Source organism: Ictalurus punctatus, chromosome 3, assembly GCF_001660625.3.
Source record: "Ictalurus punctatus breed USDA103 chromosome 3, Coco_2.0, whole genome shotgun sequence".
In the NCBI taxonomy this organism is placed as follows: Eukaryota; Metazoa; Chordata; class Actinopteri; order Siluriformes; family Ictaluridae; genus Ictalurus; species Ictalurus punctatus.
This window is the reverse complement of record NC_030418.2, coordinates 26147326-26164120: the sequence shown is the minus strand read 5'-3', so window position 1 is coordinate 26164120 and position 16795 is coordinate 26147326. Positions and strand designations below refer to the sequence as shown.

Genomic DNA, 16795 nt, shown 5'->3' with positions numbered 1-16795 from the left:
AATGGATTTTCAAAGTCCAGTCACAAACCAGTAACTGGGCATCATTCACATTCAAACACTGCACAGAGGACTAAATGTTCTATAGATATAGCCTACTGATACCAGAGACTGCCAAAGAGACCAGGCAAGGTGGGACCTGCTTACAAAATGGATAATCGGCTGATGAACGCTTTTGTGGCTTTTCACACACCCTACTGCAAATACCTTAGCTTTTATGTCCACGTCATTAAACTGTAAAAAGAATGTGGTGCGCAACATCTTGACGAACACAGTCTTTCTTTGTTCCACGAGCTTCATATCTGTCTGCTCAACTGGGTGCGTATGGAAGTAAAAACCTCCTGCTCATACAACTTTATCAAGTGTCATGAGATACCCGTTCTGACATACACCTCTAGTCTCAAGCACATGCCCTATGACCCTTTCTGTCAAACTTACTAAAAAATAAATTAAACAAACAAACAAACACTCCACCTCCTATACTTTCATGGTATTCTGACTTTACAGTTCATATAAGCTTACTGAGAAAGACACAGCAAGTGAGAGCAGAGTGCACGGGACAGTGCGGGATTGTGGGAGTGTGTAATGCAAATAGAAAGACTGTTCTGTCCAAGTTCACCTAGTCTCACTCCGGTACAGAATTTGGGATCTTTGGGCTACTCTGGCGTAATGTCAGCAGTACGGTTGTTTTGGCTGAAAGAAGTGGTTGAGTGGGAAGATTAAATTGACACTATTTTCCCCTCAAAGCAGTCAGGCAGCCATGATATGACCAGTGTCCAAATTGTCCATTTTTACTTTTGTACAGTAGCTTACAAGTAAAAAACCAAAACCAAAAAAAAAAAAAGCTAATGTAATACCAATTAGCGCCATTCAAAGCACAATCACAAACAAACTGGCCTCAAAAAACACTGCCTAAGTTAAGAAAAAACACGGGCTACTCTTTTTGAGATTACATAACAGGCAAGTGTGTGATACTGGCGCTTTCCAAGATGTTTTTCAGTTTCTATGAAGTCATTCCTTGTACACCTCTGAATTGTACAAATGTTTCTAAACACCTGGGACAAGAGGATTAGGTGTCTGGGCTCAGGTTTAGAGAAACAAAATAAATCCTACTACTTATTGACTTTCACAAGCAAAAGTTTTGGCATGTGTGTTTAAACATATGTTAACATGCTTCACGCAGCAGGATTCTGTAAGTATACTGCGCTCGTTCTGAATCCCGCCACCTGCCGCACTACACACATCATTCCAGGAGTGATCTGGTCGACGATGGAATGGTTTTTAAGATAAGATACGATAAGATAATACTTTATTAATCCCCACATGGAGAAATTAGGGATTTTACTAGCCATATTAAATGATGAACATGCAGGTATGTGGAAACACTGACAAAACTAAACGAAATATAACTTTCCTGCAGCACGATACAGTAATGGTGCAATCATGATCACCCCATGGCTAAAACATTTGATCTTTTGTTTTAAAAAATTCACTGAATACTCTGATGGATATCAAACAACTGCAAACACAACACAAAGTTTATCAAAAAAAAAAAAATTGGTTAAACACATGAGAAAAATATATTTGAAGTATATTCCCATTGATATTTAACTCTTTTTTTTTTTTTTTTTTTTACATTTTATGAGGACTCATGGACTCTATCAAATATCAACAGATATCAAATGAAAACTTGACTGCCTCTGTCAGAAAGTTTAAAATGGGCCGTGGTTGGATCTTCCAGCCAGACAATGATCCAAAACATACATCAAAATCAACACAAAAACGGTTTACTGACCACAAAATCAAGGTCCATGTTCATCCCAGTCCCCTGACTTGGAACCTCTAGTAAACCTGTGGGATGAACTGAAGAGGAGAGTCCACCAGCATGGACCTTGAAATGTGAAGGATCTGGAGAGATTCTGTATGGAGGAATGGCCTCATATCCCTTACCATGTATTCTCCAACCTCATCAGGTATTATAGGAGAAAACTCAGAGCTGTTATCTTGGCAAAGGGAGGTAGCATAAATAAAAAAAGGGTGCCAATAATTGTTGCACAACTATATTTAACAGCTTTTTTTTGTGATAAACATGTGTTTTGTTTGAAATTGTTTGATATCCATGAGAGCAGAATATTTCTGTGATTTTTTATTTGAACAAAAGGTTAAACAATAAAGACAATTTTTCACAGCCTTCTTTGCTCATATTTACCAAGGGTGCCAATATTAGTGGAGGGCACCGTATCTAGGCCGTCTATGGCTTTAAACAGAATGTGACATAAAATGTTCATGTACTAGGTTGTACGTATAGTTGAACCTCAGTACCTTTTGAACATCAACCAGAGTGCGCCCTAAACCCCAGGTCCTGAACCTACAGCACTGCTCTCTCAGCACCATAGTGTTGACTCATGATCATCGGTCAGTCAGTCTGACCCTGCTTTAACCTCCACTGTAGCCCCACTTCTCTACAGCTGCTTCTGCTGGCCATCGTCATCCTGTAAAACTGTCAACTCTTCAGTCACGCAGCCTCTCATCATAGCTCAGACATATTCCTAGACAGACCCGTTGCTGGACATCAATCTAGTGTCCCTTACTGTCCCTCTTCCCCAGAAAGTTGGCAATATTATTTCACAAAATGTTTCCATGCACCATACAACACTGTCCCTCCCAGTCCAATATCCACCAGTGTGCTAACCTGTCCAGCTGTCTATCTGTGCTGAAGAGAATAGAAGAGAAGAGCCATGCAGATTACATGAAAGGTTGATAGTGTACCTTTCCTACCTTTCATGTCCTCCTCTTCTGTAGTGTTACAACTCTCCATGGACCCCTGTAACGAGACAAGAGGTGGAGGGGGAAGAAAACAAAAACGAAAGGAGAGACATTCAGGAAGGTTAGAAAGGTCACTTAATACTTAAGAGTTTATTAAGTTTGGTGCACACACAGACAGATACACACACAAAACACCACACAGAAACACCCACATAATCATGGTCAAACACACTTCCTCTGTGGAACACACCAAGCCCTGCACAAACCAGCCATGTCCTGAGAGAAGGCAAGCTCAATAAGCCAAGCACCACGGCACAGTTAGTAAATGGGATCGAGACAAGTCAGGGAGAGTGAGGTTTTTTCCCCCCTTCTCCACCAAGTATACGAGTTCATTAGTTAGAGGTCTCGGTAGGTGAGTGTAAAGTTGGGTTCCTTGAATACCAATTCAGCCAACTGGACTAAAACCTGCCTATTTAATTTGCAGATATGAAAAGAATCCATTGTTCTAATTAATTTATTCATTGAATTGGCTGATTTGCAATTCAAAGTGGATGGTTCATTTCTGAGAGTGGTGATGGTGCAGTATTAGTGGTGTTAGTGGTGAACTGCAGAGCGCTGCGGAGCTGGCAGCTGAAGCCGCTTACCTTGACGCCGTCGGCTGGGTTGTGCACGACAGTGGTCTGTGGTTCCTGAGAAAGGCAGGAGACAGTTTACCATGCAGAGGAGGGGGCAGTGGGGGGTTAGATAGAGCCCCAAACTCCGAAACTAACAGCTTAATACTAGGCCACTGCTACTGCTAATGCAAAGTGCAGAGGCTAGAGCACACACAGCAGGAGATGAAAGACACTGGAAGCTGTTGAGAGCACTATGCGAGATCTATCTGGACAGACAGGTGCTATGCTTTGGGCTGATGAAGTTTTCAGTAAGTAGTGAAGCGAATATAAAAGCAAAGAATCGGGGACATATAATCATGTTACCCCATTCACTAGGCTCACGCACACACACACACACACACAACAGACTGACACAAAGCACAGTATAAGTGTTTTACAAACACTGAACACTGCCCCCCCCCCCCCCCCCCCCCCCAAAAAAAAAAAAAAACCACATACACCCTCTACCAAGCACAAACAAGCAGGAGATGCAGTCCCAGCCACTTTCTCTAAATGTCTATTAGAATTTCAGCCCCTTTATCCAATTTATCCAAATGTCATTGATGCTATCTCCCAGTATCACACAAATAGAGAGAAAGAGAACGCCGCTGCCGTGGACAAACAACAGGCGTTGATGAGAGCTGTGATCCAATTGTGAGAGACCTGAGCAACCTTCGAGAGCAGCTCAGTTTCACTGCTACAGAGTTTTTCTTGTGTCTCTCTGATATAATGTTGTTCTATTTCCATATAACTTGCTTATAGCATTGATTGCCACGGTCAAAACCCTTCACTGATGCTGTTGATATCCTTAATAGCACAGTAATATAACTACTTAAAGAGAAACTTGGAGTTCTGTTTCTTCCTGTTTCAAGAAGTTATATAAAGTTGAGTGCAAAAGTTTGCATCACTTATTGTATATCAGTGGGGGAAAAAATACGAACGAACTAGTTTATCCTGCAAGAAGACAACTATCAAAAACTATTATTGAGGAAAAAAAAGGCACTTGAAGAAGGCAGTGTCATGTGGCAACTGATGTTAAAAAAAGTGTGCTCTCCTGTCTGTTTCGATGATATTAAAAAGGCTGGAGAAGGGTGGCAGACAAGTTATTGCTTAAGATTGATCTCATTCAGAAATGAAATGTGAATGTTTAAACCAAGGTTGTATTCATTATATTAAAATGAGAACTATTAATATCTGATCATCATAATTCTTGACCTTTGTCCTCATTTTATTTGGTCCCCGATGCCATGCAAACTCTTGCAGACAACTGTAAGTTCTGGGTATAGTACAGCTGTTGCATGGTACAGATGGAGAAATAATAAGGAACTGCATCTTCTAAAGCAGGGGTGTCCAATCTTACCGGCAAAGGGCCGGTGCGGGTGCAGGTTTTCATTCCAACCAAGCATGAGACACACCTGTTTAAGCAGTTGATCTTGGCTTTCAATAGACTCAGGTGTGGCTTCTGCTTGGTTGGAATGAAAACCTGCACCCACACCGGCCCTTTCCAGATAAGATTGAACACCTCAGTTCTACACAAATTCGATTATACTTCCCAATATAAGTGAATCCTGTTTCACCTATACATGTTGTTGAGGTACTAGATATCAGCGCAAGCTCATATCTAGCATTTTTATGGGATATATGCTTTGTTTTGTACCTAAGAAATTTAATTTAAAAAGGTGACATTTTAGAAACAGGGCATTCATTTGTAGCAAAGACATGAATTTTTTTTTTTTTATATTAAAACTGAATTTCAAAGATGGAGCGCACAGGTGAAACAGGACTCGAGCATGAGATTCAGTACACTTGTGGGTTTAGTTTAATCCATTAAAAACATTAGCAACATCACACATCGCTAAACCGAGGGCCGGAAGGAGGGATGATTAAAGTCGATTAAACTCAAAACAAAACAGATGAGACAAGCTGATGGAAAACCACTTAACGGAAATGTATGGACCGCTAAATCAAACATGAGTAAAGCAACAATGAAGAAATAAAGAGAGATGAAGTACCATTGGTGCTGTGGATGATATGCTGCTGTCTTTGGTGCTGCTGCTTACTACACTGTTTTTATTGTTGTTTGTCTGTGGCTGGGGCAAAAAAGACAAAACACAGTGCAAAAATGATTTCTCTTCAATTGCTTTCTGAAATGAATCAAACGCCAATGTCACAGTGTGTATGGGGACCCTGTATGAGCCAACCCTCTGCACAGGAGCTGCTTAAATTACACAGCACACTCATATTCTACACTGCCTTCTGTTCTTAAACACTGCAAAATGAATTTGAATGCAGACATTAAACAAGTTGTCATAAATGTGCATTCAGTAACTTATGTAGTATTTGATCTACTGTGATTTAGCCAGGGTATAAATATGCATGTGTGAAAGTCATAGTTTTTTTTTTGTGTGTGTGCGCTCCTTTAACATTCACAAGCTACAGAATTTACTAGCTTTGGGATCATGCCTAGTCTAAAATGTTAAAGCTGCTCTAGTGCTTAGGATGTTGACAGAAACTTATTGGCGCTATTAGCATTCAAAAACAGCATGACTTTTGAAGAGGTTATCCTAAAGTATAAGGGGTAAATGTCAGATTAAATAATAAAAGGATCATGCTCCTGCAGAGAGATAAACTGGTACCTACGGAGACAAAAATAACTTCACATCAGTTGCAGCTACCAAAACACTTACAAGTCTATAATTAACATCATTGTACTGGATATCATGGAAGACACTGTCAAGTCTCTGTGAAGGAATGCTACAGGTCCCTGACAGTACACTGGTGCATGCAGTGAAGAGTAAAAAAACAAAAACAAAACAAAAAACCCCAACAAGTCTTTTCTTTTACATATTCAGGTTCACAGCCGAGTTAGATAGGTACGATTACAAATGAATAAAAAGCATTTTAAAGGAGCTACGTAAACATTTGAGTGGAATTATAAATGCTCAATAATAGTACAATTGCATTGGTTTAAAATGCTAATTTATTAGAATATATATTTTTCCATTCATTTGTTTCATTATTTCAGGGGAAGGGTGAAAGTAAACAGCTAGTGGGTACTTAAACAGTTTACCATCTAAGGAAAGTGTGTTGGAAAGGAAGACACACAGACCTGGCCTGAAATGCTCCATCAGCATCAGACTGGATTTCCTTATTTTAGCACATGACTACATGTGATGCTGACTGACTCGACTCAGCCCGTGCACGCGTGTAACGTTTCACATAATTTGTAAACTGACACTCACAGTCTTCGCGCAGGATTTTTATATTGGGTAGTCAAGCTTCTGATATCATTATTCAATTAAAAATGAGGGGGGGGGGGGGGGGGGGGGGGTTTGGCACAGTAATAATTTATTCCACAATTTTGAAATCTTTATATACTGTCCTGCCATGTTTATCACGCACAGTCACATAATACAGAAGGATGTCTAAAAGAACAAAAGTGAACTCAATAAAAAAAAAAGAGAGAGAGGCACAGCTTCCCATTTATAATAGAAAAAAAAAACAATAATAGTTTTTAATAATAATATAATAAACATATCAATTTTATGCTCAGATGTAAAGATGTATATTAATAAGTGTTAGAGATCGACCTATAGTGTATTATACCGATAACTAAGTTGGGCGTAACCTGCCGATAACCGATTAATCAAACTTTTAAAATTGATACTGAATGAAAACACTCAGAATAAAATATTGCTGAACTTTATTACAAACAAACAGTACTGACTGTACCATGAAAATGTAATGTACTTTTAAAAAAAAAATGAAATAAATATATAAATATTAATATATAGAGACTATTAATAAATATTAAAAGTACATAAAAAAGATACACATCCAAACTGAACCAAAAACACTCCAAATAACAATTCAAAATAGAGACATCCCAAAATGAATAAAAAAAAAACACTTCAAATAAAACTAAACTCACTGCTCTCGGACTGTGTAATGACAGCCGTTCCTGCAACGGACACAACTGGGAAAAACTACAGGTGTGGATTTTTTGCCGATAACAGACAGCTCCAGTAATCGGATATCGGTGCTGATTTACTGGCAAAACCAATCAATCAATCAATCGGTCGACCTCTAATAAGTATACCATGGTCTGTTCCATTTGTATGAATCAAGCTGTGTGCGTTACACTCTCTGATAAATTGCCACGTTATATTACCACATGATGCCGCAACCTAACTAAGCCACACTCAGTTTGTGTGATGGTGGGAAGAACAGCACCCAAGGAATAAAGAGAGTAAAGTAGGTGTTTGTGTTTATATATATATGTGTGTGTGTGTGTGTGAGTTGGGTCAGGCCTGATCTCGTGCAGTTGAAGCAGACGTAATGGATGGTGTGCATTGTGAGATGATCGCACATGCATAGATAAAAATCTGCGCCTGGTAGAAAGCCTGGAACATCAGATTGCTGTGAGAAAGGGAACTTTGACTCAAGGTGACGATCTAATTAGTATTCCTACATATTCTCTGTATTGCACGGTGAGTCCAAGTGAACATCCAAATATTCATGATTTACTCCTATAGCTCCCAATGCCACAAACTCAATCATTGCTAAAACCTATCAGACAGTCAGATCTCATTTAAAATCAATAAATAAATAAAAAAACTCTACTAGCGGGCACTGAATGTACTGCTGCCTATTAAATGCAACCAACCAAAGACAGAACACCAAAGCATGAGGAATACGTCATATCCCAATGATCCATATATGCATAACTAAATGAGGAAAATAAATCAAGTATAACTGTGGCAAGTAAAAAAAAAAAAGTCCTTCCTCACTCCGACAAGCTAAGAATGACAACATTTCAGCAATCGGCATGGTGATAGACATCACCTGCTGCATGTGGGGGTGGTGATGCGGGGGCTGTATAGTGGTGGGACACTGTGTTGGGTGTCGGATATACTTTGCTAGTGAAGATAAGCGAGGTGTAGTCTATCTGAAGACCAGGTGCAAGTAAATAAAAAGATGACGATTTCTGCACTTCTGAACAGATTTCTGCCACAGAAGGCTCGGAGATGTGCTGGCTACAGCATGGGATGCTAAAAGGTCCACTGAGTAATAAACTAAATGGTCCTGGATCACAACTAAAACTCCTGCATCATAAACAAGACCACAGTGCCTTGCTGCTTCAACTGAGCACAATGACAGGTTTATTCTGCCTCAGCCTTTTCTCCACCTATTAGGCAGCACTGGTCTGTTATGATATTTGAATAGGAAGCAACAGCAACATTCATCTTAGTGGACCTTGAAGGATCATGTGGTGTGATATGCACAGATACATGCATGTGTGTCTATGTGTATGTATAAAACCAAAGGGAATGGCTGTGATGTCTGATCGAACAGAAAAAATCCAATGAAAAACAAACCGACGAAAAAAAATTACCAGCATCTCAACCAATTAAAAAATAAATAATTTAAATAAAAAGGGAGAGAGGGGAAAAAAAAAAAAAAAAAAAGAGAAGAGGAACATGGAAAAGTGAGGGGAGACATAGAACAGATCTCACCATCAAACAAACACTGGAGCTTGACTTCCTTTTCTGAACAGTGTGAAACATAGGAGGTACAAAAAAAAACAAAAAAACAAGATAGCATAGGAGCACAGGGGAAAAAACGAAGCCAATGAAAATAGGGATAGAAAAATATAGCTGTGCATTAGAGGATCTTTTAGAGAAAACAGGAAGAGGAGGAAAACCCACAAAAACCTTCAGAGTGATGGATAAGCTAAAAAAATGATGTGTATATCAAGAGATGTGTATATCTAAAATATATGTAAATCTATATATATATTTTTTTAAAATAAATATTATTTATTTAAATATTTTTAAAAAATAAATTAAATGCACACACACACGCTAACTCACTCTCTTTTTTCTTTTCTGTTACTCCATCTCTCTCTATATAAATGAACTGAGCACTTCATTTTTGAAAGGTAGGTATTGTTTTAACTGCAGATAGAGTACCAGCTATTCACTGCATGCACTGAGACTAGTACAGGGAAGAGTAGACCTAACTTACATCAACACACTTACACCTGATCCCATTTGAAACTTTTGAACAGAGAAGGATATAGAAAAGGAACGAACGAACGAAGGATGGGAAGGAAAGAAAGGGAAGGAAGGAAACGAGGAAGAAGGGTGGGAGACAGGTAGGAGAATTTTACAGGTAAGGAATGAAGGAAAGGAAGAAGGGAAGTGAGTGAGTGTGAGGGAGATTGAGAGCGCACGCGTGTGCGAGAGAGAGAGAAAGAGAAAACTGGCAGCCCTATAAAAAAAAAAATGCAATTTATTGACCACATAAGCTTCTTCGTAATTGTGTCTTTAAAAACAAGACCCACTACGTTTTTCTTTTTCTGAAAAATAAGCATAAAATGTCTTTAAGGCAGAAAAATATATAAAAGTGTACATTAAAAAATAAAAGAGAAAGCAAGACAGAAAGAGGCTGAGAGACAGAGAAAGACAAAGAGACAGAAAGAGAGAGAGAGATGGAGTAAAAGAAAAGAAAAAAGATAGTGAAACAAACAGAGTGAGAGAGAATGTGTGAGAGAAAGAGACGAGAGGGAGCAGGCAGGCAGAGCTTACCTTCACTCCATCAGACTTTTTGTTCAGTAAACTTTTGCATGCTGAAAAACAAAAGACAAAAGCCCCAGTTTAGGACACAACATGTTTGAAGGAAAATAGAGAATGCCGGCCAGTAGCACTGTCTCCTGAAGAATCAACTGCCAGAGGAGACGGAAGATGTCCGAGTCTGCAGTACCGTGTCCTTTAGTTTGGAAGTTATCATTACAATCTCCCAAAGCTGCTCTCAAATAAACAACCTGCTCTTCAACTGGTGTCCTTGCTACCATCTAACACACTAGAGTTTAAATAATTTGCATGCATATATTAAAATGTTCCCTAGAAGACATACACACAGACACACACACACACACACAGACACACACAGACAATACACAGAATGTTTTCACAGACACGTGGATGTCAACACACAGGCAACACTGAAATGTTGCTGACACAAATAAGACAGAAATGAATAAAGAGTCTCCTCACACATATATACGGTGCATCCGGAAAGTATTCACAGCGCTTTTTCCACATTTTGTTATGTTACAGCCTTATTGCAAAATGGATTAAATTCATTATTTTCCTCAAAATCCTACAAACAATACCCCATAATGACAACGTGAAAGACGTTTGTTTGAAAGCTTTGCAAATTTATTAAAAATAAAAAAACAAAAAAGTACATGTACATAAGTATTCACAGCCTTTGCCATGACACTCAAAATTGGCCTCAGGTGCATCCTGTTTCCACTGATCATGCTTGAGACGTTTCTACAACTTGATTGGAGTCCACCTGTGGTAAATTCACTTGATTGGACATGATTTGGAAAGGCACACACCTGTCTATATAAGGTCCCACAGTTAACAATGCATGCCAGAGCACAAACCAAGCCATGAAGTCCAAGGAATTGTCTGTGGACCTCCGAGACAGGATTGTATCGAGGCACTGATCTGGGGAAGGGTACAGAAACATTTCTGCAGCATTGAAGGTCCCATAAATGGAAGAAGTTTGGAACCAGCAGGACTCTTCCTAGAACTGAGCGATCGAGGGAGAAGGGCCTTAGTCAGGCAGGTGACCAAAAACCCGATGGTCACTCTGACAGAGCTCCAGCGTGTCTCTGTGGAGAGAGGAGAACCTTCCAGAAGAACAACCATCTCTGCAGAACTCCACCAATCAGGCCTGTATGGTAGAGTGGCCAGACGGAAGCCACTCCTCAGTAAAAGGCACGACGGCCCGCCTGGAGTTTGCCAAAAGGCACCTGAAGGACTCTCAGACCATGAGAAACAAAATTCTCTGGTCTGATGGCCTGAATGGCAAGCGTCATGTCTGATGGAAACCAGGCACCACTCATCACCTGGCCAATACCATCCCTACAGTGAAGCATGGTGGTGGCAGCATCATGCTGTGGGGATGTTTTTCAGTGGCAGGAACTGGGAGACTAGTCAGAATTGCGGGAAAGATGAATGCGGCAATGTACAGAGACATCCTTGATGAAAACCTACTCCAGAGTGCTCTGGACGTCAGACTGGGATGAAGGTTCTTCTTCCAACAGGACAACGACCCTAAGCACACAGCCAAGATAACGAAGGAGTGGCTACAGGACAACTCTGTGAATGTCCTTGAGTGGCCCAGCCAGAGCGCAGACTTGAACCCGATTGAACATCTCTGGAGAGATCTGAAAATGGCTGTGCACCGACGCTCCCCATCCAACCTGATGGAGCTTGAGAGGTCCTGCAAAGAAGAATGGAAGAAACTGCCCAAAAAATGTGTTTGCCAACTTGTAGCATCGTACTCAAAAAGACTTGAGGCTGTAATTGGTGCCAAAGGTGCTTCAACAAAGTATTGAGCAAAGGCTGTGAATACTTATGTACATGTGCTTTTTTGTTTTTAATTTTTAATAAATTTGCAAAGTTTTCAAACAAACTTCTTTCACGTTGTCATTATGGGGTATTGTTTGTAGAATTTTGAGGAAAATAATGAACTGAATCCATTTTGGAATAAGGCTGTAACATAACAAAATGTGGAAAAAGTGAAGCGCTGTGAATACTTTCCGGATGCACTGTATTACAGAACTACTACTAGACTTCCATTTTTTTGTGAATCCTAAAATTCTCTTACCTTCCAATTGGCAAAAGGTAGGAAGAGAGGCAAGAAAAAAAGTTGAGATTAGAAGCAGTCAGTGATATGTTTTGGGGAAGAGCTGGTAGGTAAGGTCTTTTTTCATGCTTGGTCCATGCAGCGAGGTAACTACTACCTCGACATGCAGATTTGGAGAACAAGCAGAAATCTTTACTGCCTCCATTGGGTTGACATGAAGACCAACACAAAAGCCCTTGCTTAACATGCAATAATCAGGCAGAAGTCTTACTGAACACTAACACTTCGGGGTAACCAAGTGGAAGTTATAGGTTAAGGTCAAATAACCTGTTTTAGAGTATAGAAAACGTTAGAAAAGACACAAAGTTATTTCCAAAGAAGTCTGTATCCTTGGGGTGTCAAACATATTTCTAGTCTGGCAAGGTTCTAATAAAAATGTGCAATTTATATGTTTAAAATATAAATTAAACACAAATTAAATGTGTTTTGTGGACCATAATTAGATGAATTAGGAAAACAGAGCTATTCCACTAGGGGCAAAATAGAGCAATAAACTCAGTGGAATATTCTGAGCTACTGACAAAATGTGCTAATGATTTAATTCTTTATTAGCAAGCTAAACAATTTGACTCTGAGACAATGAGAAATAGTTCATGTGTTATTGGCCTACTCGATTTAAATTTATATATATATATATATATATATATACATATATACATATACATACACACACACAGTGTGAAGTGTAAAGTGATCTGTTATAATGTTATCTTGACACCCCTATACAATAAATCACCATTAGGCCATGTTTACACTACACTGCCGCACCTCTTAATGTCCTTATCTTAATACAGACAAAAATAATACTAATGCTGCACTGAATTCTCTACACTGGATTCAATTCAATTCAAACACACCCTCAAGCAGACCTTAGCCTCAAGGCAATGGACCAGCAGACATGCCTCTTGGATACTGATGCAGGAAATGGTCTATTATGCATCCCGTTTTCCATGCACACATACACACGCACACACTCCTGGACACATGCTGAACAGCACATGTCTGCTCAACTTAAACATGAACCCATGGACCCTATCTGGTCAGTGTGTGTGGTCCAACACTTTAGAAAATGAAAATGCATGCTGACACATGAGCATAAACAGACACACACATACTCTCATACACACACTATTTCAACATATAGCTTTGTATGTTTTCTATACAAGCAACACTGCTGTTGCAAGGCTGCATCCAAACCCAGCTTCACAGTGTGTAGTGTTAGTGAGATTTACAAATAGGAACAGGAAAACACACCGAGCTAAGTATTTACCATAGCATGCTAAAATCATGCTAATGGCAGTGAAGTAGATATTTACTAAGCTTCTCAACAGTGTAGTGTGGACAATGCCCCAGGACAAGAGGTTTACGTATGACCCTGCAACCTACATACCCCCATTCTCTACCTTCAAGCTTAACCAGCAGAATGCATAATGACTCATTTAAAGACATTACTAGGAACGCATAACGCATTCAGAGGCTAGTCCCTTCTTGGGACAACCTGTTTGCAATAATACAACATCTTTAACGGGTTTATAAGAAAAAGAACTCGTTTATAGATATTGCTGAGTGTTTTAAGGTTTCAATTCAAGCCTGCTCCAGATCCAGCTTGTATAGAACCACAATGAGTGTGTAGCTTTTAGCGATGTTAGCTTCAGTCTATTCAGGAATTAACATATAGGTTTTGCAGGCTACCCTTCACTGATATTTTTTTGTACTTTTCCACAGAATTGCCCATTGACAGTAAGTCAAAGCACCTAGACTTGTGATAGTCTTGAAGACATTTCAATATTCATCAGAGGGGGGAAAGTTATCCATTAAATATAATGCAAAATATTGTTTAAAGTAAGTGTCTTATGACTTAATGCTCATCCCTATGACTTAATGCTTATGACTAATCCCATGGTCATTATTTCCATAATTAAATCATAAACTGACTCAGCACATCTGAAATCGTTGATTCTGGAACTGAGACTGCGCAGCATGGACGCTCATGTCCAGTTACAAAGCCCTCCATATAGTCAATGACTGGCCTTCCTTGGATGGAGGATGCAGCAGGTCTACAGCAGTGACATGGCACTACACTGTGCTGGTCTTGATAGAATTCACTATGAAAATGCGCAAGGATTTTATCTACATTTTATTTAGTTTTAAGTAACAACAAAAATGCGGTGGGATTTAAAAAAATAAAAATAAATAAATAATAATAATATGAAAGTGATCATGTTAAAAAGTGATATATTTACAGAGACTTCAGGTGAACTGATGACCCCCTCGGGTGAAGGTCAAAATGTCCAAGTGTTTAACAGAGTCCAGTCTCCTTGACTTATATGTCCCAGACTATAAGCTACCTGCATTTGTGCCCTGCAGATGCTGCAGCACATACAGCACACACTGTCTGATGAAAAAAATGTCTCCAAACATCCAATTTTTCAGAAACACAAAAAACCCAGAGGAAGTGTAATACAAAATAAAATCTTTTAAAAACGGGCTCGTTAGTGAGCAATTTTTATCTTTAAAAGGGTCAGGTGGATAGCTCTTACGATGGATTCCAACGAATTCAGAGTTATCTCAGAAGTCAGTAAATATTACTCTTAAAAATGAACATCGCACTTGGTATGGATATTGAATCTGTGGCCAGTTTTGGCTGCTGCTGGCTAGTCACGATATTTATATAGGTTATGAACATCGTAAATGTTTTGAGAATGCAGCATCTGCACAACAAATCAGTCCTGGTACAAGTTCAGACGAACAATAGTTTGCCATTACGTTAATGTTAAAGTCATTTTGCTTGCTAATTAGCCTGTCGTGCATATTACGATTAGCAACATCCTAAAGATCTGTACTGATGTACGTTGTGACCTTTTATTTTTCAATCTGCCATACCAAACCTTTCGGAAAGGCGGATATTTTGAAATAGAGATGGTTATGGATGCTTTGGGATGATTAAAACGGCGAAAGGTTTTAGAGAAGGTAATTGAATAACTCCAGCCTATACTCAGGAGCATCATACTGTCCAGAAAATATGGTTCTACTACTAGACATTTCACACTGAACAATCTGATGAATTTGCCAATAAAACTGTGCCCAGCACTAGCATGTTTGCCCATCTGTGTGTCTATCAGAGTGTGTGCAGTGAGAGTCGGTGCATTCAGGGCAGACCATTCTCCCGCGTGCCAAACATGCGGGCAGAGTGAAGACTGAGAGGCAGATAGTGCCCTCTCCACACATACCTTCCTGTGCCAGCGCAGCTGTGCTGGTGGTAGGGGCGGCGGGGCTCGTGTGCTGCCGGCCCACTATTGGACAAAGAAGCATTCCGTTGGGAGGAACTAATGTGAGGCCACGCCCCTTTACTAATGACAACTTCCCCCCCGCATCCCCTCAAGTAACACACATCAAGCATATCTCATGGCAGTCAGGTTGAGTCAGATGGCGTCAAAGTACAGTGCCAAGAAACAAGATGTGCACTAAATTGATTAATAAACAAATAAATACATACAAATAAAAATCTATTGGTCTAAGAAAGAGTATGACTTCATGCTGAAAAACACTGGTAACGTTTGGGATAATTCAGCACTCTTGGTCTACAAGTCACTCACCAGAGAAGTTTCTAGACACAAGCATGGTAGTCAGAATGGCCCCCTGCAGAAATAATACAGAATTTGATTAGCTTATGGATTAGTCGAGCAGAGTATATACACAGCACTGAAAAATTGGCTGAGTGAGCCACACACCTTCAGTTTTCTCCTGGCATTGAATTTGCGCAGACACTCAACAGTCTCTTGGCGATGCATCATGGAAGCCACAGTGGAGCGTTGCTGCATGGGAAAGAAGAATGAGAGAATTCATCAGGAAGAAGTAATATCACACCACCGGCTACCTTGCTCTGATTTAAAAAGTAAATGAAAAAAGATCAGGAAATTCAGTATAGACACACTGCCGGTGAATCTAGCAGAGGAGCTTCAGTGAATTCTAATATCACATTTTGCCAGTCCCAATATGCCATATATTCAACAGAGCACAAATCTTGATTGAACAGGTTAAGATATCAAGAAGAGGTGGTGATACCAAACAATTACTTTTACAGAGAGAAGCGTTATATATACATATACATACATGCTTGGATTTATTGGGGGATCACCGGTGATTATGTAATATTGGAGACGGTGATTCATGTTTTGGAGTTTTTCATTGGATGACTGTTTACTTGTTTGTTGTCCACGCCCATTTTCTATTGCGTCTATGTTCTTTAAGGATATAATCTTGCCATTCAGGGTTCCCTTGGAACTTACAGAATTATTCTGCCATCAGTGCTGATTCATCAATTAAGATTTAAGGACTAAGTGAGAATAAAAAAAGCTAGAGTTGAAAAAAAATATGGAAACCAATTTAATACTGTACGAGAAAACAAATTATCATATACAATCAAAAATGTAGCAGAACCCCTTTAGGACAGTGGGTAGGATTGAAACTGTTACAGGCAGCAGTTTGGAGAAGCTACTGATAACTGAAACTGTTAAAAAAAAAAAAAATAATTAAAAAAAAAAAAAAAAAACGCATTAAAGTATAAAAAGGAGAGACCTCATTTATCAGTTTGTCACTGTTTGGCTATTGCTTAGATTTCAGCTATCAGGAGCTTTTTTCACACTTCTAGC

General features: G+C 39.4%; 1 protein-coding gene across 16 annotated transcripts in view; it reads right to left on the bottom strand.

Annotated features, from left to right (window-relative positions):
• camk2g2 (calcium/calmodulin-dependent protein kinase (CaM kinase) II gamma 2) overlaps positions 1 to 16795 on the bottom strand; it is a 76243-nt gene that overhangs the window by 7212 nt on the left and 52236 nt on the right. For 2 of the 16 annotated variants that reach the window (XM_017464334.3, XM_017464338.3), the window contains exons 11-17: positions 15875 to 15958; positions 15740 to 15782; positions 15374 to 15436; positions 10007 to 10047; positions 5429 to 5506; positions 3408 to 3452; positions 2767 to 2821 (exon numbers count right to left, since the gene is read on the bottom strand). In XM_017464334.3, the coding sequence (XP_017319823.1) occupies positions 2767 to 2821; positions 3408 to 3452; positions 5429 to 5506; positions 10007 to 10047; positions 15374 to 15436; positions 15740 to 15782; positions 15875 to 15958 (409 nt within the window). The remainder of the gene's footprint in view (positions 1 to 2766; positions 2822 to 3407; positions 3453 to 5428; positions 5507 to 10006; positions 10048 to 15373; positions 15437 to 15739; positions 15783 to 15874; positions 15959 to 16795) is intronic. The other 14 variants (XM_017464335.3, XM_017464339.3, XM_017464336.3 and 11 more) reach the window with 10 other exon arrangements.